This window comes from Bombina bombina, chromosome 6 (assembly GCF_027579735.1).
Source record: "Bombina bombina isolate aBomBom1 chromosome 6, aBomBom1.pri, whole genome shotgun sequence".
Classification (NCBI taxonomy): Eukaryota; Metazoa; Chordata; class Amphibia; order Anura; family Bombinatoridae; genus Bombina; species Bombina bombina.
Window position 1 is genome coordinate 858,549,848 of NC_069504.1, and position 21,434 is coordinate 858,571,281.

At 36.6% G+C, this 21,434-nt stretch overlaps 1 protein-coding gene across 2 annotated transcripts in view; it reads right to left on the bottom strand.

The window, feature by feature from the left end:
• Positions 1 to 21,434, bottom strand: part of LOC128663791 (uncharacterized) — a 331,967-nt gene that overhangs the window by 32,787 nt on the left and 277,746 nt on the right. For both annotated transcript variants that reach the window (XM_053718293.1, XM_053718294.1), the window contains exons 5-7: positions 16,207 to 16,317; positions 2,522 to 2,549; positions 2,060 to 2,103 (exon numbers count right to left, since the gene is read on the bottom strand). In XM_053718293.1, the coding sequence (XP_053574268.1) occupies positions 2,060 to 2,103; positions 2,522 to 2,549; positions 16,207 to 16,317 (183 nt within the window). The remainder of the gene's footprint in view (positions 1 to 2,059; positions 2,104 to 2,521; positions 2,550 to 16,206; positions 16,318 to 21,434) is intronic.

Sequence of the window (21,434 nt, forward strand, 5' to 3'; positions counted from 1 at the left end):
GATTTAAATTATATTTAATTTAGGGGGGTGTTAGTGTTAGGGTTAGACTTAGCTTTAGGGGTTAAAAAATGTATTAGAATAGCGGTGAGCTCCGGTCGGCAGATTAGGGGTTAATGTTTGAAGTTAGGTGTCGGCGATGTTAGGGAGGGCAGATTAGGGGTTAATACTATTTCTTATAGGGTTATTGAGGCGGGAGTGAGGCGGATTAGGGGTTAATAACTTTATTATAGTAGCGGTGCGGTCTGCTCAGCAGATTAGGGGTTAATAAGTGTAGGTAGGTGGCGGCGACGTTGTGGGGGGGAGATTAGGGGTTAATAAATATAATATAGGGGTCGGCGGTGTTAGGGGCAGCAGATTAGGGGTACATAAGGATAACGTAGGTGGCGGCGCTTTGCGGTCGGCAGATTAGGGGTTAATTATTGTAGGTAGCTGGCGGTGATGTTGTGGGGGGCAGATTAGAGGTTATTAAATATAATATAGGGGTCGGCGGTGTTAGGGGCAGCAGATTAGGGGTACATAAGTATAACGTAGGTGGCGGTCGGCAGATTAGGGGTTAAAAAAATTTAATAGAGTGGCGGCGATGTGGGGGGACCTCGGTTTAGGGGTACATAGGTAGTTTATGGGTGTTAGTGTACTTTAGAGCACATTAGTTAAGAGCTTTATGAACCAGCGTTAGCCCAGAAAGCTCTTAACTACTGATTTTTTTCTGCGGCTGGAGTTTTGTCGTTAGAGTTCTAACTCTCACTCCAGCCACGACTCTAAATACCGGCGTTAGAAAGATCCCATTGAAAATATAAGATACGCAATTGACGTAAGGGGATCTGCGGTATGGAAAAGTCGCGGCTGGAAAGTGAGCGTTAGACCCTTTCCTGACTGACTCCAAATACCAGAAGGCGTTAAAACCAGCGTTAGGAGCCTCTAACGCTGGTTTTCACGGCTACCGCCCAACTCTAAATCTAGGCGATAGTTTCTTGTATCTATTTCTCTCCTTCAAACGTAAAATATCACTCTTAAACTAGAATTTTACTAGCACATTAGTTACAGTAGCTAACTTCACTTATACTACATATATCTGGGCGGTGCTTATCCGCTGACAAATACCCATATGATCATGGCTCATGTGTGGCCAACAAAATGACTATCATGTGAAGTTGCTGATAAGTGACCAGCTAAATAGTCATCAACATAAGCTATTACTATTGTAAAATTGAGGTTTGTAAAGCCTATATTATGTTATTTGAGGTTTTCCTATGTTCATTCTCTTGTTTATTCTCAAAATATCCTTTTGGCATATTGAATTGATGTCATTATCACTGTATGGCTATCATTGTATGTTATATTTTACGCAAAACCTCAATAAAAACATATTTGGAGAAAAAAAAATTGCATGCTCTATCTGAATCATGAAAGAAAAAAATGGGTTTAGTATCCCTTTAAATAATGTAGGGCTAGTTTGGGGGTAAATAGATTAGGAAGTTTATTGCAAAGGGCTATTGGCAGTTTAGGGGTTAATAAGTGTAGGGTTAGATTGTGGTGGTGGGTTATCTCAGTTTAGGGATACATAGGTATATTTATTAGGCTGTGTGCTAAATATTTGCATTGCCAATGCTGCTTGGAATATTTCGCCAGCATTGCCACCCATTGAGATGCATAGTAAAACGCCTCTCGGTGATGCTTCCTTTAAACAGTAATGTCAGCACTTTTTAATACTTCACCAGCATTCTAGACATTGCGTTGGATCCCTTTTAAATATATCACTGCCTGACAGCACTTACGATCATCAGGGCCATAGTGAGTCAATATCATTATTGAGTACAGTCTCCTAATAAAATAGACATGTCAGTGTCTGTAATCCCACTTTTATCAAACAGCTATTTACTAAAGGTTGGCTTTAATAAAAGACTGTATAGAGAAACTGGAAACACAGATGAAACTAGTGACACTGGAAAGATAAAACTTGTTTAAACAAAACTTCCTTTGTATTTGACAAATCCTTACCCACATCATATAGACAAGCATGTGTTGTTTATAACAAAATGGTAAACAAGTTTTTCATTACCTTTTTCCACTTCAGCAGGGACTTCTGAGACTTGGATGCTCTGTCTGTGGAACAAGCATGTTATGTATGATCAGCACTATTCCTAAGACAAACATGATTACTTATGAGACCATCCTTGAGTCATTTGATGATCATTTAACTACTTTAGAAGTAATTTGCACATCATCAAACATCATCAGGCTTGCAAAGTCATTAGCTAAGGTACAAAATTCTGGGTGATAACTTCAGAATGATTAGTAGATTACCTTACTGATTACTTCACAATCATGAACAGCCAGTGAATGCCTCTAGAGTCATCTCATTTAAATATTTAGGCCTGTGGGCAAACATTAGAATGACTTCTGATGACTAGTTTGGGGTTATCGATCACTTCTGAATGACTCCAGGAAGATCATTCTTTTTTTTACTAGGGATTGTGTATGTTAAAAGTACCCTTTACTGTGTTAGGATAATACAACTTACCCATTGATTGTCTCTTGTTTTCTTTCCCCTGAAAAGAGAAAAACAATATTGTCAGTGTAATTACCCAGAGTAGCAACAATGTGTCTACTATAGAGGCATAAGAAAATCTATTGGTTAAAAAAAGGATTGTTTTGGACTGTTTGTTATAGCAACAGAAAGGCCTACCTTACTGGCTGCACTTCTCACAAAAGAAAGGGTGTAAAGAAATGGGAAAAAGGTGGAGGTGGCGCCTACGGCAGTCTGATGCGTACAAAAAAATAAATAAATAATCACAGAAATACTCTTACTCGTGGAAATAAATATATAAAAATATTTAATTCAGTCAAAAAAAATAATATATACATATATATATATAACTGAGACACTGGTGTCTTAAATACTCAATAATGATTAATCAATAATCAAGATAGCATATAAAAACACAATTTCTTCGAATATATAAACTCTGTATGCATCAGACTGCCGTAGGCGCCACCTCCTCCTGTTCCCATAAGAAAATCTATTGATTACATACTAGAACTTTTTTATTCAAGCTTATAATTATGATTTTTATTTTAATTGGATAAGCCTATTTCTAAGGACTTGATACATAAATGTTGAATCACTTGAAAATGATGCAGCATATCTGTAAAAAGCTAACTAGAAACCATCACCTGGACATCTCTATGTAAAAGAAGAAAACATTTTACCGCAAAACTTCCTCAGTATTTACATCCCTTTGTAAAGGGACTTTAAGCAGCCAATCAGGATGCTTATCCTGGGACTTAGAGCAGAGCGAGCATTTGACATGTGCAGGCACAATCAGGTTATTTCCCTCAGTTTAAAAATGTTTATTATGTAATCTTGTGAGATTTCAGTAAAATTTAATGAGATTTCAGTGAAATCTCATGATATCACAGTAAAGGAAAGTGTGACATCAGTACTGATTAAGCTGATTGGATGTTATTTTTTCAACATGTAGTTGATAGCTGAAGGATAATTGTGCACAGAGCACTTACTATTGTGAGTTGAAGAAATTTTTAGTTAAAGGGGTAGATTTATCAAGCAGCGGATGCTGCAATCTACCTCCGAAGTTTCAGGTGCGCCGGAAACTTAAGTTAAGAAGCAGCGGTCTTAAGACCGCTGCTCCTTAACTCATCCACCACCTCTGAGGTGGCGGACAGCAATCATCCCGATCGGGATGATTGACACCCCCTGCTAGCGGCCGATTGGCCGCAAATGTGCAGAGGGGGGCATTGCACAAGCATTTCACTAGAAATGCTTGTGCAATGATAAATGCTGAAAGCGTATGCTGTCAGCATTTATCAATGTCGTGCGGACATGATTAGATGCATCGAATCATGTCCGCCCGCAAGTTAATAAATCTAGCCCAAAGTATCTTCCTTTTATACAGGTAAATTAAGAGTTGTGCGTTACGGCTCTTAACGCTGAAAATATGGTGATATTTTCCTGTCAGCTTTTTACAGCCATTACAAGTCTTGTCGGTATAGGTGTACCGCAAGCCTTTTAGCCAGTAACACAACGTCAGTACCGCACTCGTAAAAATGACGTTTTTTAATGGGATTCCCATAGCGCTGGTATTACGAAGTTTTCTGGGAGGCTAAAAAGCTAGCGTTACACTCTAAAACGACAAGATCTGTAATGCCATCTAAAGTCAGTAGTTATGAGTTTTACGCTACAAAGCTGTAACATAAAACTCATAACTAATGTGTTAAAAGTACAATAACACCCATGAACTACATATTAACCCCTAAACCGAGGCCCTCCCGCATAGCAAACACTAAAATACATTTATTAACCCTTAATCTGCCGCTCCCAGCATCGCCACCACTAATAAAATGTATTAACCCCTATTCCGCTGCTCCCCGACATTGTCACCACTATACTAAAGTTATTAACCCCTAAACCACCGCCCTCCCGTATCACAAACACTATTTAAATAGTATTAACCCCTAATCTGCTGTCCGCCCACATCGCCCCAACTATACTAAAGTTATTAAACCCTACACCGCCGCCACTATAATAAACCTATTAACCCCTAAACTGAAAGGTCCCCCACAATGAAATATAATAAATTAAACTATTAACCCCTAAACGGAAAGCCCCCCACATTGCAATAAACTAATTTAAACTAGTAACCCCTAAACCTAACGCCCCCTTAACGTTATAATAAAATTACAATTTCCCTAGTTTAAATTAAATTTAAACTTACCTGTCAAATTAAAAAAAACTAAGTTTAAACTAAGAATTAAACTAACAATTAAACTAATATAATTATTAAACTAAAATTAAAGGGCCATGATACCCAAATGCTGAAACACTTGAAAGTGATGCAGCGTTGCTGTAAAAAGCTGACTAGAAAATATCACCTGAACATCTCTATGTAAAAAATATTTTACCTCAAATGTTCCTCAGTAGCCACATCCTATTGTAAAGGACTTCTAAGCAGCAAATCAGTATATCTGTCCCGGGACAGCTAAGGGATTGCTCCTTGTGCACTCTCATGCTATTTCCCTATTCAGTTTAAGGGAGTTTACTATTAAATCTCATGAGAGTTACGTAAAATCTCATGAGATCACAGTAAAAGAGTTCATGACCTCAGCACTGTTGATGCTGATTGGCTGCAGTTCATTTCTTCATTTTTTTTTTTAACTGCAGCTGGGCAGCAGCTGAATTATAACTTTTTACACAGAGCTTACTCTGGTGAGCTGAGGAAATTGTGAGGTAAAATATCTTTCTTTTTTACATAGAGATGCTCAGTAGACTTGTGCATGATCGAAAAATTTGTTTCGGATCGATTCGGATTTTTTCAAATTTCGGTTCAGATCGATTCGAATTCGGAAAAATTTGAATGATTCATTTGGATTCAAATAAATTCGGCTGGATTTGGTTCAATTCGGTTCGGAAATTCAAAATTTCGGTATGTGTTAGGTGGGATATGCTGTGTATTAGACTAGTATTATGTACTGTATATTAGGTGTAACCCATAGCAGAGTGATATAACCTAATATACTGTACAATACTAGTGTAATCCATGGCCATCCAAATCTACCAAATAAATCCGAACTAATTCAGATTTATTTGGTAGATTCGGCACTATTTCAATTCGGAAATTCGAATTGATTCGAATCTCCGAATTTAAGAAATTCGGCCGAATTTCCAAATCGATCCGAAATGAATCGCACATGTCTAATGCTCAGGTGATATTTTCCTGTCAGCTTTTTACAGTTATACTGCATCAGTTTCAAGTGATTTAGCATATGAGTATTATGTCCCGTTAAATAACTACCAATTAAATAAACTAAGCTACACATTAAAAAAAATCCAAACACTAAATTACGGAAAATAACCAACACAATTATAAAAAATAAAAAAGTATTACACCTAATCTAATAGCCCTAACAAAATAAAAAAGCCCACCCAAAATAAAAAAAAACCTAGCCTACAATAAACTACCAATGTCCCTTAAAAGGGCCTTTTGTAGAGCATTGCCCCAAAGATATTAGCTCTTCTACCTGTAAAAAAAAATGCTAAGACCCCCCAACAGTAAAACTCACCACCCAACCATCCTGCCAAAATAAAAAAACCTAAGTTACCTATTGCCCTGAAAAGGGTATTTGTATGGGCAGTGCCCTTAAAAGGGCATTTAGCTCTTTTGCTGCCCAAACCCTAATCTAAAAATAAAACCCACCCAAAAAAAGTAACCCCTGACGATCCACTTACAGTCTTCAACCAGGCGGCATCTTCTATATTGATCCCGGCGGCGCGGAGCCAGTCCATCCTGAAGACATCCGGCATGGAGCATCCTCTTCATGCGGTTGCCGTCATACACTGAATCTTCAATGCAAGGTGCGCGATTCAAGATAGCGTCCCTTGCATTCCTATTGGCTGAAAGATTTGAATTAGCCAATAGGAATTAGAGCTGCTAAAATCCTATTGGCTGTTCAAATCAGCCAATAGGATTTAAGCAACTCTAATTCTATTGGATGATGAATCAGCCAATAGAATGAGAGCTGCTTAAATCCTATTGGCTGTTCAAATCAGCCAATAGGATTTAAGCAGCTCTCATTCTATTGGCTGATTCATCATCCAATAGAATTAGAGCTGCTTAGAGCTGTCGTTTGCGATGTTTAAAGTTAGATCACAAGTTCAATATCATCTAAGCAGAATCAAATTGTTCAGCTTAGGAACAAGGGATAATTTTAATAATATGATCCGCTCAAGGTGTTATTCTATATTGTATAGTCTGTGTAAAAAACAGTACAGTGTTATGTTATGTGCGCCTATTGGTGCAGGTTTGGTCCAATGGGAGGGAGGGCAGCCCTTTAAATAGGGCGGTTTATTTTAAACTTTTAACAGCTAGGACTATGGTCACAAGACGAAACGCATCAGCTTGTATTTCCCCTCTCCCACTGGAATTCAAATACTAGTGCTGACAGTTCTTTTCCGGAATAGCAATGTGAATATTTATCAACATAGCCATTTTTAACCGACAACCATAACGTTGTTATTTTCGTTTGTTTTTGTTGTAATACCAAATAAACTGAGAAAAGGAAAGAGACATTGGGTTTCGGTGCTCTTGCTTGTTCTTTTATTTTTCGTGCCTGATTTAAACAACCAATAGCAGCTCTAATTCCTATTGACTGATTCAAATCTTTCAGCCAATAGGAATGCAAGGGAAGCCATCTTGAATCGCGTACCTTGCATTGAAGATTCAGTGTACGGGGACGACCGTATGAAGAGGATGCTCGCTGGATGTCTTCAGGATGGACCCCCGCTCCGCCACCTGGATGAAGATTGAAGAGGCCGTCTGGATGAAGACTTCTCGCTGCCGGGATGAAGATTGAAGAGGCCGTCTGGATGAAGACTTCTCGCCTGGATGAGGACTTCTCCACCAGGATGAAGATCGTTCAAGCTGGACTTCAAAAACTGTAAGTGGGTCATCGGGGGTTAGTGTTAGGTTTTTTAAGGGTTTTTTGGGTGGGTTTTATTTTTAGATTAGGGTTTGGGCAGCAAAAGAGCTAAATGCCCTTTTAAGGGCAATGACCATACAAATGCCCTTTTCAGGGTAATGGGTAGCTTAGGTTTTTCAGATAGTTTTTTTTTATTTTGTGGGTTTGGGGAGTGGGGGTTTGTAATGTTAGTGGGTATTTGATTTAGTTTCTTTTCACAAAAAGAGCTGATATCTTTAGGGCAATGCCCTACAAAAATCCCTTTTAAGGGCCATTGGTAGTTTATTCTAGATTAGGTTTTTTATTTTGGGGTGTTTTTTTTTAATGGGTATTAGAATATGAATATTTTTTATTATTTTTGATAATTTGTTTGTTATTTTGTGTAATATATTTTTTTAGGGGGTGTTTGTTTTTTTGTAGCAAAAGAGCTGTTTAACTTAGGGCAATGCCCTACAAAAGGCCCTTTTAAGGCCCCCCAAAAAGCCCTTTTAAGGGCCCTTGGTAGTTTGGGGGTGGGGGTTTGTATACTGTTAGGGGGTGTGTTTTTTTGTGGCAAAAGAGCTCTTTAACTTTGGGCAATGCCCTACAAAAGGCCCTTTTAAGGGCCCCCAAAAGGCCCTTTTAAGGACCCTTGGTAGTTTATTTTAGATTAGGCTTTTTTATTTTGGGGTGTTTTTTTTTTAAGGGTATTAGAATAGGAATAATTTTTATTTTTTTTTTGATAATTTCGTTGTTTTTTTTTTGTAATGGTAGGTTTTTTATTTTTTGTAATGGTAGGTTTTTTTATTTTTTGTAATTTTAGGTTTTAGTGTAAATTAGCTTAGGCTTTATTTCACAGGTAATTTTGTATTTATTTTAACTAGGTAGTTATTAAATAGTTAATAACTATTTACTAACTAGTCTACCTAGGTAAAATAAATACAAACTTACCTGAAATAAAAAATAAAACCTAAGCTAGCTACAATATAACTATATAACCATAGGGAATATTACAAAACAAATTAATACAACACACAGAGAAAGTCCAGCACTCGATTATAAGCTCTCAGCTAAGATTAAAAGCAAAAATGGAAGGGTTAGTTACCGCATTTGGCCAAATGGGACAAGCCTAGGTAAAACGTCAAGGTCCCTTCCAAAACCTGGGAACCTAAAACAGCCACACAATGCAAGCTCTCAATCCAGAAGGTTAGATAAAATTGTGTGTAACCCTGCGCAGGAGCTTGACAAAGGCCCTGAACGGGCTGAAACGCGTTGCTCCGCCCACTCTGACGTTACGTGACGTAGTCATTACAGACCGGCTTCGATACTGTGAGAATCCCTGAGTGAAGCAGTTATTCGACATCGGCTTTTACATTAAAGAAACATCCGCTTCCACTGTTGTCTGACCGCTGCTGCAGAGACCAAAACACGGTGTAAGTAAAATTGAACACCTCAATTTTGGTTCTCTGCTGTTCTTTTGATTTGGATTCATTGTCATTTCAGCTCCCTTCCAGCTACAATTGGCACTCGACATTCTCAGCTGTTGAAGGAGTCTCTGATTTCGTTCCGATCTGGATCTAATCCATATTAACCCTTGAAGGCTTATGAACTCTCTTTGGATCAAGTCCTATTGTACATTTCTGTTGTGTTTATTTTATTATTTTTTGGTACTGCACTTATTCATTTTTAATTGTACTAGCTGATCAGCTATATATTTTTTATCTGCATATACATATTTTTTATTTTCATTCTTATTTTGTCTATTTATTTTATGTAATAAAAACATATTTTTGCACATAAAGCAAACGTTGTTTAAGTTATCACTAAGACCAAAGGTTGTTTTATAATATTTAATATTTTAATATTGTTTTTTAACCAAGTAGGTCATATCACATTCATCCACTTTTTCTATTTTCCAAGTTTAGCAACAAAAAAACTTTTTTTGTAGCGCCAGAGGTTTTAAAATTTCTTATCTTTTTTTAAGGTAGTTATTTTTATTTTTTCTATTTCAAGCTCTCAATCCAACAAACTGGGAACAAGTGAAGGGTGCACAGGCTTATGTAATCACCCTAGACATATACAAAACACGGAAGGGGACTGTACTCTCAGACTGGACTGGGTACACATCCCATGGCTCTGTAACATGCTCAGCCCTGGGTGCTCACTGGCACTCGACCCCAAGTCGAGTGACTTTCTTAATGTACCCCCAAAAGAGAGATCGAGTAAAAAGCTTGAAAAGGACAGTGTCAAACAAATAGTACTACAGTTACATGCTGTGACTTTAACTGAATACTTTAATGTCTATCGGTGGTCCCAGCGAATGGAAGTGGGGGGAGCCCCGTGGATACGCTTTCCACGTCAGAGGCGGGACAAACGTCGTACACCGGGAGACACACAAAGTGAGTCGGAGTCCTTGGTCTGTTTTTTAACAGAAGAGTCAGATGGCGACGCCGGAGGGGTGGCAGAAAACACTGGAGGTGTATATCTGTCAGCACAGGGTGCGAAAAAAGCCAAACAGACCCGGTGGAACAGTCGTGGGAGAGGCTGACAGCCTCATTGATTACCGCACAGGATGGGGTGAGTGAGACACTGTTCTCCAAGCAAATTGAAGTTAAGAGGGAAACTGAAAAGATAAATGATGGGGACTTTTTTGCAGAATGTAGAGATCCTCAATACAGCAACGTTTTTTGTAACACTAACATGGACATTGTTCAAGATGGACAATTTTCGGAGAAATTTTTCAATGTTTCTTGCAGTAATAAAGATGTTATGGATAATGATAATATTGTACACAATATTTCAGGTATTAATCTATCTGAGACAGAAGTTTCTTTTTTGAATAAAGGGTTGTCATATTGCCCGGTAAACAAAGGTAACTTGTTTCAAATTAAACAAGAGTTACATAGGTTCTTTAGATCTATTAAGCTAAAATTATTTTTTAATAAGGAAGTTAATGTAGATGATATTAGGATATGCAGGAAAGAGAATGACATATTAACCTGTAAGTCTGTTGGTTTGAAAAATCCGAGAATTTAACCCACAAATTATTGACAACAGTGTCAATACATTTTTTGAATTAGTTCTCAGTGATGTGGAAAATCTGTTTGTGAAACCGGATTATGTATTTCAGCAACAAAAGATGAAATTTGATACAGATTTGGCCTCACTGAAAACAATTAAAGAGAAGAAGGGGTTAACTATTAAAGGTGCGGATAAGGGTGGAGCCCTGGTCCTAATGAAACAAGAGGCATATATGGCAGAAATTATCCAACAGTTGAGTGATGTGTCAGTATATACAGAAATCAGTTTTGATCCAACGTATAAAATACAATGTGAGATTACTGATATTTTATCCAATGCTGTATCTAAGGGATTCATCTCTAAGGATCTGAGAGATTTTTTGCAGGTAAAACATCCCATTAGACCTGTCATATATTGCCTACCTAAAATTCACAAAAATAAAAGTATGCCACCAGGTAGGCCAATTGTGGCTGGCACGGGGTCCATCTTTTCCAACATCTCGATCTTCCTTGATAAAATATTACAGCCATATGTTACTAAATCATCTTCTTACATCAAAGATACCTATGATTTTTTAAATAAATTGGAAGATCTTAATATATCAAGTCAGAAGGCTATTTTATTTACCCTTGACGTGTCCAGTTTGTACACGTCAATTAAACACACAAGTGGGATAGCCTCAGTAGCCAAAATGTTGAATAATGATAAAAGATACAATATGGCTCAGATACAATTCTTTGTAAATGTACTGTAATTAATTTTGTATGCAAATTATTTTCTTTTTAAAGAAACTTTCTACTTCCAAAGAAAAGGGACAGCCATGGGGTCCAATGTCGCCCCTGCATATGATATGCCAACATATTTATGATTAATTTTGAGGAATTGTTTGTGTATGAACATCCATTGTTTAAACAGTATGGTGCCATATGGTGGCGTTTTATTGACGATGTGTTTGGCATATGGTATGGCGACATTGGATCCCTATTGGCATTTATTGGTGACCTTAACTGTTCAGTTAATGGTATTAAATTCACTTTGTCATATGATGAATATTCTATTCAGTTTTTGGACACAAAAATTTACAAAGGTGAATTTGGATTGAAGGCAGATATTTATTCTAAACCTACTGACAGAAACAACACATTATTATTTGAAAGTTTTCATCCACCTTCCACCTTTAAGGCAGTCCCTAAAAGTCAACTGTTAAGGGTTGATCGTATAGTATCTGACCCTACAGTAAAAAAAGGTTTGTTTGGAAGAAATGTCGGACAGATTTATCCGGAGAGGTTATCGTAAAACACTTATAGAGAACATAAAACAGGATGTAATTGTTGCTGGTAGAAAGTCTAGAACAGTGAAGAGAATAAAAGATAGTTCTAAGAATTCAGAGAGGTTTAAATTTGTTTCTCAATACAATACTAGGAGTTATCAAGTCAATAAAATTATTTGAAAATATTGGCACATTTTATATAAATGTCATCCAGAAGTAGGTGCCTTTAAACAATTCCCTATGCCAGCTTATAAACGTAGCCCTAATATTAGAGATAAATTGGTGAGAGCCGATATTGGAGTAAGTAAAAATTTACAGAGTACTCTAACTGGCCGAGCACAAAAAGGTTGTTATCCATGCTTATCCTGTATTAATTGTAACTCAATGATTAAGGGTGACACTTTTTGTCATCCTTATTCAGGGAAAAAGTATAGGATTAAAGAATATTTGACATGTAGATCCGAATATATTATCTATGCTATTAAATGTCCGTGCTCCCTAATTTATATTGGACAATCGACCAGGGAAGCACGTGAAAGAATTTCGGAGCATAAGTCAAATATTCGTTGTAATAAAAAGGATGCACCTGTAGCTTCACATTTTTTAGAAGCAGGACATAGAATCAGCCAGCTTCATTTTCAGATTGAAAAAGTTTATACACCAAGAAGAGGGGGTGATAGGGAAAACCTATTAAGTAGACGTGAAACTTTCTGGATTAATGAATTGTGCACTTTATGGCCAAAGGGCTTAAACAGAGAATGTAATTGGACAGCCTTTTGGTAGTTTTATTTTCATTTTATATAAAGTTATAAATTTCTCTTATTCTTGTATAGGTGTATTGAGTATACAAATTATATAAATTCTTAAAGTACCTCTATGATGGTCCATCTTTATTGATTTTGTGCATACACATGTACGCATGGATGCATACACATAGTTTTTCTGTTTGTTTGCATGCGTGTGTACATGTGGGCTGAATATCCAATTTTGACCTATATTCATATGTAGTGGCCTATTGATGAAAATAATGTTATGTTCTGATTTTTTAGGTTTACACATCTGATATATGTTTTTAATTTAAAATGAATTGTGGTTGTTATATGAGAGTCAAAATATGATTCTGGTATATAAGTAAAATATTTTTTAATTTTATTAAACAAGGGATTTATCTATTGGTATAATGATATTAAAGGGACACTGTACCCAAAAATGTTCTTTCGTGATTCAGATTGAGCATGAAATTTTAAGCAAATTTCAAATTTACTCCTATTATCAAATTTTCTTCATTCTCTTGGTATCTTTATTTGAAATGCAAGAATGTAAGTTTAGATGCCGGCCCATTTTTGGTGAACAACCTGGGTTGTCCTTGCTGATTGGTGGATAAATTCATCCACCAATAAAAAAGTGCTGTCCAGAGTACTGAAACCAAAAAAAAGCTTAGATGCCTTCTTTTTCAAATAATGATAGCAAGAGAACGAATAAAAATTGATAATAGGAGTAAATTAGAAAGTTGCTTAAAATTGCATGCTCTTTCTGAATTACAAAAGAAAAAAAAATGGGTTCAGTGTCCCTTTAATATGAAATGCTTAAGATTTATTTGTAGTCACTTTTTGATAACTTTTCTTTATGGATTTTTTCATATATAGATTATATATTTATTATACTCTAGGTGATGATATATTTATATGTATTATATTTATTTAATCATTTATAATGGATGAATTTTAATATGTTTGAAATATATGCAATTTTGGAATTTTACACTAGATGGCAGTATTGCCACTGTTTGAATCACAATTTGTTGGCGCCATTAGGGCTATTTAAATGTTTGTATATTCACTTATGGTCAAGCTTGAGAAAGGGCTGATTGTTGGCCTGAAACGTTGCTTCTGTTTGTATCCCACATTGCAAAATAAAAGGTTTTTGGATTTGCACCAGCTGGAACATCTTTGCTTTCATGCTCACTGGCACTCACAGGAAGCTGTGCTGTCCCCAGAGTCACAGGCAGTTAACCCCAGACAGGTGTGGGTGCAAGAACCATAGGAAAAATTACAAAACAAATTAATACAACACACAGAGAAAGTCCAGCACTTACTTACAAGCTCTCAGCTAAGATTAAAAGCAAAAATGGAAGGGTTAGTTACTGCATTTGGCCAAATGGGACAAGCCCAGGTACCACGTCATGGTCCCTTTGCTTTGTAATTTTCCCTATGGCTCTTGCACCCAGACCTGTCTGGGGTTAACTGTCTGTGACTCTAGGCACAACACAGCTTCCCCTTCCATGTTTTGTATATGTCTAGGGTGATTGCATAAGCCTGTGCACCCTTCACTTGTTCACAGTTTGTTGGATTGAGAGCTTGCATTGTGTGGCTGTTTTAGGGTCCTAGGTTTTGGAAGGGACCTTGACGTGGTACCTGGGCTTGTCCCATTTGGCTAAATGCGGTAACTAACTATTCAATTTTTTATTTTAATCTTAGCTGAGAACTTGTAAGTGGGTGCTGGACTTTCTCTAGGTGTTATATTTATATATATATATATATATATATATATATATATACACACACACAGTATATATATATATATATATATAGTGGGTAAAGTTGAAAATTGAATAATCGTAACATTACCCGGGTAATCCTAGGATTACCCAAGCAGCTCTGGGTAAAGCCTGAAGTAACATTATAAATCTACTCTGAGTGCATCAACTCACTTCATCAAACATATTCACATCTTCTATCTTCTATATATTTTTTTTTTTTTTTTTAAATAGCTTTTTAGCACATTTCAGTAACAAATACATTTATGAAACATATAAATGATGCACTGTAATTTCCACATGCTCACTATCTATTTTTGCCTCTGCCTGGAGGGTTCAAGGGGTGGGGGGAAATGCCCCCTTGTAAACCTCATAACCTCATTCCCCAAGGTACACTTGGGGTTGATGCCAGAGGATCGGTGGGATGCCTTCCTTGATCCCCCAGCAAAAATACATAGTGTAGATGGGGAATTATACTACTTCAGGCTTTACCCAGAGCTGCTTGGGTAATTCTAGGATTAACCGGATTTCGGACTTTACCCGTAATATGTATGTATATATATATATATATATATATATATATATATATATATATATATATATATATATATATATATATATATTAAAAAGTAAGAAAAAGTTCAGATGAGTTAATCCAGCACCAGTGCTGGATTAACTCATCTGACCTTTTTCTTACTTTTTAATATTTAGTGATTCATGAGTTCCGTGCACTGGTTCATCTGCAAATACTTTGTTAGTCAGGTGTTCCATTACTAATCACCATAATATCCTTTGGAGCGGGTTCTATTAGTACATATATATATATATAAATAATCTGCTTCATCCTTAACACTACCAATAATAGTGGAAGACATAAATATAGCGTGTTTGGGTTCCCAGTAAATATATGTATATACACATATTAACACATAAATATATATGTATATAGTCATATACATATGTATTTATATTTGCTGCCATCGCTGCACTTCTTACCCCCTTCGCTGTGCTTAGGTTCTGATGCCGTCTCTGACAGTATTAGAACGAGGCTCCCATTGGAGCCTATGAAAGCGCGCTCTCGTGAGCTCAATGCTTCCCAGCAATGCTAACACAAGCTCGAGTTCGCACTGCTGACAACTTGAAGTTACACCGTGGAGCACAAATTGAAGTTTATAGGTAGAAGATGTTAATGCTGTTGTGACATCCAAAGTCCAGCTGTTAGAGTGCATTGTGTTTTGCATGCACACAATTTACTTTTAACTTTTAATACGAATGTAAAGCCGTCCCCGATAAAAGTTTACTTTGAGCGAGAGTGAAAAAAAAAAATTTAGCGTGCCACTTGTAATCTGGCATATAATTTGCTATCCCCCTATATTCTGCTGCCCTCATTTGCCAAGACCAAAACGTGCCGCTGATTTAACTCATTCCATAATATGCCCCTTTCATTGGCTTAAAAAATTACCCTGATGTGTTAGTTGTCTTCAATAAAACACTTAAAGGGACATTAAACACTTTGAGATGGTAATATAAAATGATAAGTTGTATGCATATAAAAAACTCTGCAATATACTTTTATTGTTAATTTTGCCCCCTTTTCCTGTAATTCCATTCTGAAATTGTGAGCATTTCACTTCCTGTTAGAAATGAAAGCGCAGAACACTGTTATATTCCTAGTTACCTATTTATAAATGTCCCTAACTGGCCACAGCACAGCAGGTAACCTACGTTACAACATGGCAGCTCCCATTATTTTTTATACATGAAAACTTTAACCTTATTTTGTCATTATTTAAACAGCTAATGGAACTTTACAAAATACATCTACATGTTATTCTCAGACTAATCTTTTCTTTGAATGCATCATTCTATCTAGCATTTGTTTACTGTTTAATTGTCCCTTTAAATATTAACATTTGAGGGAATTTACCTTTTGTTTTTAAAATGTAGAATACACTTATTACCACGATAATGAGGAAAATCACCACACACCCAACAGCAATTCCAATTTCTGCTTTAAAGGAGGATGGATCAGGAACGTCTATAAAATATCAGAGGAGGATGATTAAAAATCAAGAAAACATAGAAGCTAAGTAAAGAATGAGAGCCTGATTCACAAAAACTCGCCGGCATGGAGAGCAATTATCAGCTTATTTAATGAGCATTAAGTGTTGCTCCTTTACACTAGCTAACTCTGCTTGATTAAATAATGACAAAAGGTAAAAAATTGCCTTTAAAACAGTCCTTGAGGGTCACCAGACCAGAGAGCTTTAGAGAATCAGGCCCGAGAGGAGATAATCAGAAATAATAATGTTACATGTGTAAGTAGTGCTTCACCCTGCTAATAAAGAATAACAGAATCAAAATGAGAATTGAATTTATTATTTAAATAATCAGATAGCAAGATCAGCAGGAAAGCTTAAAGGGACATGAAACACCAAATTTTTCTTTCATTATTCAGATAGAGAATCCAATTTAAAAAAAGTTTCCAATCTACTCCTATTATCAAATTTGCTTCGTTCACAGGTAGCGTGCACATATGTGAAGCCTTACATGACAGGAAATAATGCTGCCATCTAGTGCTCTTGCCAATATATAACATTCTTTTAAAACTGCTGCCATATAGTGCTGTAGACATGTGCACACTCCAGCGCTTCAATTACTGCTTTTTAACATAGGATAACAAGAAAACAAAGACTATAAGTAAATTGGAAAGTTGTTTAAAATTGTATGCTCTAGCTGAATCATGAAAGATGATTGGGTTTTATGTCCTTTTAACAAAAGAAATTTGTTGTATCTTTCATTTTATATTATTTACCTTTATTTAAAGGGACTCAAACCCCAATTTTTTCTTTAATTATTCAGAAAGATCAATCAATTTAAGCAACTTTTTCATCTACTCCTATTATCAAATTGTCTTTGTTATCGCTATCTTTCAGCTAGATTGCAAGTTATGCTTTTTGACTCAAATTGTAGCGTATGGCCCATAACGCATTAATTTCCATAATGCAGTCATTAAAAGTTTGAAAAAACCTCCATAGCCCAACAAAAATCCCTATTTACGCACAAATCCATAACGTTATCCAAGACCAGTAGTTATTGATATATTGCAACCAAAGACCTTCACTAATTATACAAAGTACACTTAGACTCATACAAACACTTTACTATAAATTAATTTTTAATACAAATTTTTCTAAGATACAAGATCTCGGTGTTAGAAACAAAAATTCATACAAAGCCATTTTACATTGACTCACATAGACATACATGAACATACACTCATTTAGGTACATCTCCGTACAAATATCATCACATGCATACATAATTATCTAAATACAAACAATATAAAGAAGATTACGTACACAAAATATTTTTGCAATATGAAATTATCACGATTTCACTTAGCGCTCAACAGAAGTGTTTGAAGCTTTTTTTTTAAAAAAAAATAAATAAATAAATAAATTCTCTCCTCTATTGACTTCTATGGGGAATACATGCTTATGCACGCGATCGGCCTCTTTCTGTAACGCACGCAATAATTTTCTTTTTTTAAGATCGTAATACAGGCGGCCTAAGGTTTGCGCTAATTTATAAATTCTTGCGTAGGTCCCGCAATGACAAATAGATCCCAAAAGATACTATTTTGGCACTGTAGTTATGTGTTTTACATGTGTGAATATCAGTGTTATGAGAAATAGGAAATCATTTTCAAGAATAAACACATATTTAAAGTGACATAAAACCTCATTTTTATATTTCCTGATTTAGAAAGAGTATGCAATTTTAAACAGTTTTCTTATTTACTTCTATTATATCATTTGATTTATTCTCTTCATATCCTTTGCTGAACAGCATATCTAGATAGGCTGAGCAGCTGCTGATTGCTGGCTGCACATACGTGTAGATGCCTTGTGTGATTGGCTCATCCATGTGCATTGCTATTTAATCAACAAAAGATATATAAACAGTGAAGCTATTTAGATCATAGAAGTACATTGGAATGTTGTTTAAAATTGTATTCTCTGTCTGAATCATGAAAGAAAAGTTATGGCTTTAGTGTTCCTTTAAGATCAGGATTTAAACATAATATACCATTAGGAATTTAGTATAATTAAAATAAATCATTAGAAAATATTATATTTGTCGCTTTTTTGGAAGGAACAACAATGCTATACTGCTTTCTATAAATGAACATATGTGGGAGAGATTCACAGCCAATTGGTCGCTAGCAGGGGGTGTCAATCAACCCGATCGTATTCTTTAGCCCGCTGCTTCATAAACTTCTGTTTCCGGCGAGCCTGAAGGCTCGCCAGAAACACGGAGCATCAAGCTTCATACGGAGCTTAATAAATATGCCCCTATATATGCAAGGATTACATATCTCATACTGTTTGAAGTCACGTTTGTGAGTTTGATCTTTTGCTTATTTAATAAATTATATTTTACTAGTCCTAAAGCCCGTTGACACGGGTCGGTCGGTCGGTCGGTCGGTCTCTCTCTCTCTCTCTCTCTCTCTCTCTCTCTCTCTCTTTCTCTCTCTCTTTCTCTCTTTCTCTTTCTCTCTCTCTCTCTCTCTCTCTCTCTTTCTCTTTCTCTTTCTCTCTCTCTCTCTCTCTCTCTCTCTCTCTCTCTCTCTCTCTCTCTCTTTCTCTCTCTCTCTCTCTCTTTCTCTTTCTCTTTCTCTTTCTCTTTCTCTTTCTCTTTCTCTCTCTCTCCTCTTACAGCTGAGCTGCTGCCGGGTCCTCGCGCTCCTCTTACAGCTGAGCTGCTGCCGGGTCCTCGCGCGCCTCTTACAGCTGAGCTGCTGCCGGGTCCTCGCGCGCCTCTTACAGCTGAGCTGCTGCCGGGTCCTCGCGCGCCTCTTACAGCTGAGCTGCTGCCGGGTCCTCGCGCGCCTCTTACAGCTGAGCTGCTGCCGGGTCCTCGCGGCAAGAGTTTGTCTGAACTGCGCATGACGGCTTCAGACAAACTCTTGTCTTTTATTATATAGGATATTGATATTATGCACCATGATGGTATTTTTCTCCCTTTTGTGCTAAATGTTCTCTTGTTTCTAGCTGCAAGAGTTTCACTACTCACTGATATCACCCCAGTGAACAGGAAGGGAGCTGCATTTAAATGAGGAACTGTTGTCTGTATTTTGGATACATGGTTCTATTAGCTATTTTATATCTACTCATTGTCTGCATAAATTGCAGGATGGCGAATAGTGATAAAAATAATAATGGTTGGTTATCTTTTCTGATTTTCATTTGCTAAAGGGACATAAAACCTACATTTTTTTCTTTCATGAATCATTTTTTTCCAAGTGCACTTATTTTATCTAATTTGCTTCATTTTCTTGGTATCCTTTGTTGAAGCAGCAGCAATGCACTACTGGGAGCTAGCTGTACACAGTGGATGAGCCAACAAGAAGAGGCATATATGTTCAGCCACCATTCAGCAGCTATCTCCAAATAGTGCAATCCTGAGCCTACCTAGGTATGATTTTCAACAAAGAATACCAAGAGAGCAAAACAAATTAGAACATAGAAGTCAATTGGTAAGTTGTTTATAATTGCATGATCTTTCTGAATCATATTTGCTTACCTATCCCTTTATGTTTTATTGAAGCATAAAGAATCAAATAATAAATGTATCTGTTTTAGGAAGGTGAACTGATGCTAAATGTAAGACAATATAATATATGTTTGAAATATTTAGAAAATAATGGGCAAGATTACATATGTGGCGCAGGCTTCAGCGCAACAGCTGAAACCCTTGCTGCCTTAATTTCATCTCGTACATCGGGGGATTACATAAACTCTGCCGCAGTTCATAAAGTGCGTTAGTCAGATAAACTAGCAATGTCCAGAAATTAGAGTAAATACAAATTTCTGGAGTCACCAGTGACTTATGGCCCTTTAGAAACTGCCGACACCTAAGAAAATAAAAAAAATATCCAATCTCCCGTAAAAGTCTAACCAGCCTCCCAAAAATAAACCCGACACGTAAAACCACTATATCTGCCATCAAACCCACATCAGAATTAATAATAAAAGTATTAACCCCTAAACCGACCCACCCACAACGCAATAAGCCTAATTAAACTATTAACCCATAATCCGCAATTCATCCACATCGCGATCTACCTAATAAAACTATTAACCCCTAATCCGCCATTAACCCACATTGCAATAAACCTAATAAACTATATTAACACCTAATCCACCATCAACCCAACTTGCAACAAACCTAATAAAACTATTAATCCCTAATCCACCAAACCCACCCAACGCAATAATGCTAATAAATCTATTAACCCTTAATCCGACAAACCCCCACAACGCAAATAACGAACACCTAGATTACGAGCTTTGCGTTCCAGTTTTAACGCTGAAAAAATGGCGATTTCAGCGTAAAAACCATAAAGCAGCCATTACGAGTCTTGTCGGTATAGCTGTACCGCAAGCATTTTAGCCTGTAACGCAACATCAATCCCGCAATAAAAAAAATGATTTTTTTGCGTGGGATTTCCATAGCGCTGGTATTACAGGTTGTGCGGTGAGGCTAAAATGCTTGCGGTACAGCCTATACCGACACAGTCCGATCCACAATCTGAGACCAGTAGTTATGAGTTTTACGCAACAAAACTGTTACACAAAACTCATAACTAAAATGTTACAAAGTAGACTAACACCCATAAGCTACCTATTAACCCCTATTACGGCGCCCTCCCACATGGCAAACACTAAATTACATTTATTAACCCCTAATCTGCCGCTCCCGACATCGCCACCACTATAATAAAGCTATTAACCCCTTATTCTGCCGCTCCCCGACATCGCCACTAAATAAAGTTATTAATCCCCCAAACCTTTGGCTTCCAACATCACCGCCACTAAATAAACCTATTAACACCTAAACCACCAGCCCCCCACATTGCAAAACACTAATTTAAACTATTAACCCCTAAACCTAACAACCCCCTAACTTTACATTAAAATTACAATATCCCTATCTTAAAATAAATAAAAGTTTACCTGTGAAATGAAAAAAACTTAAGTTTAAACTAACAATTAACCTAAGATAACTATTATACTAAAATTAAATTAACTATCAATTAAAAAAAAACTAAATTACACATTAAAAAAAACTAACACTACTAAAATAAAA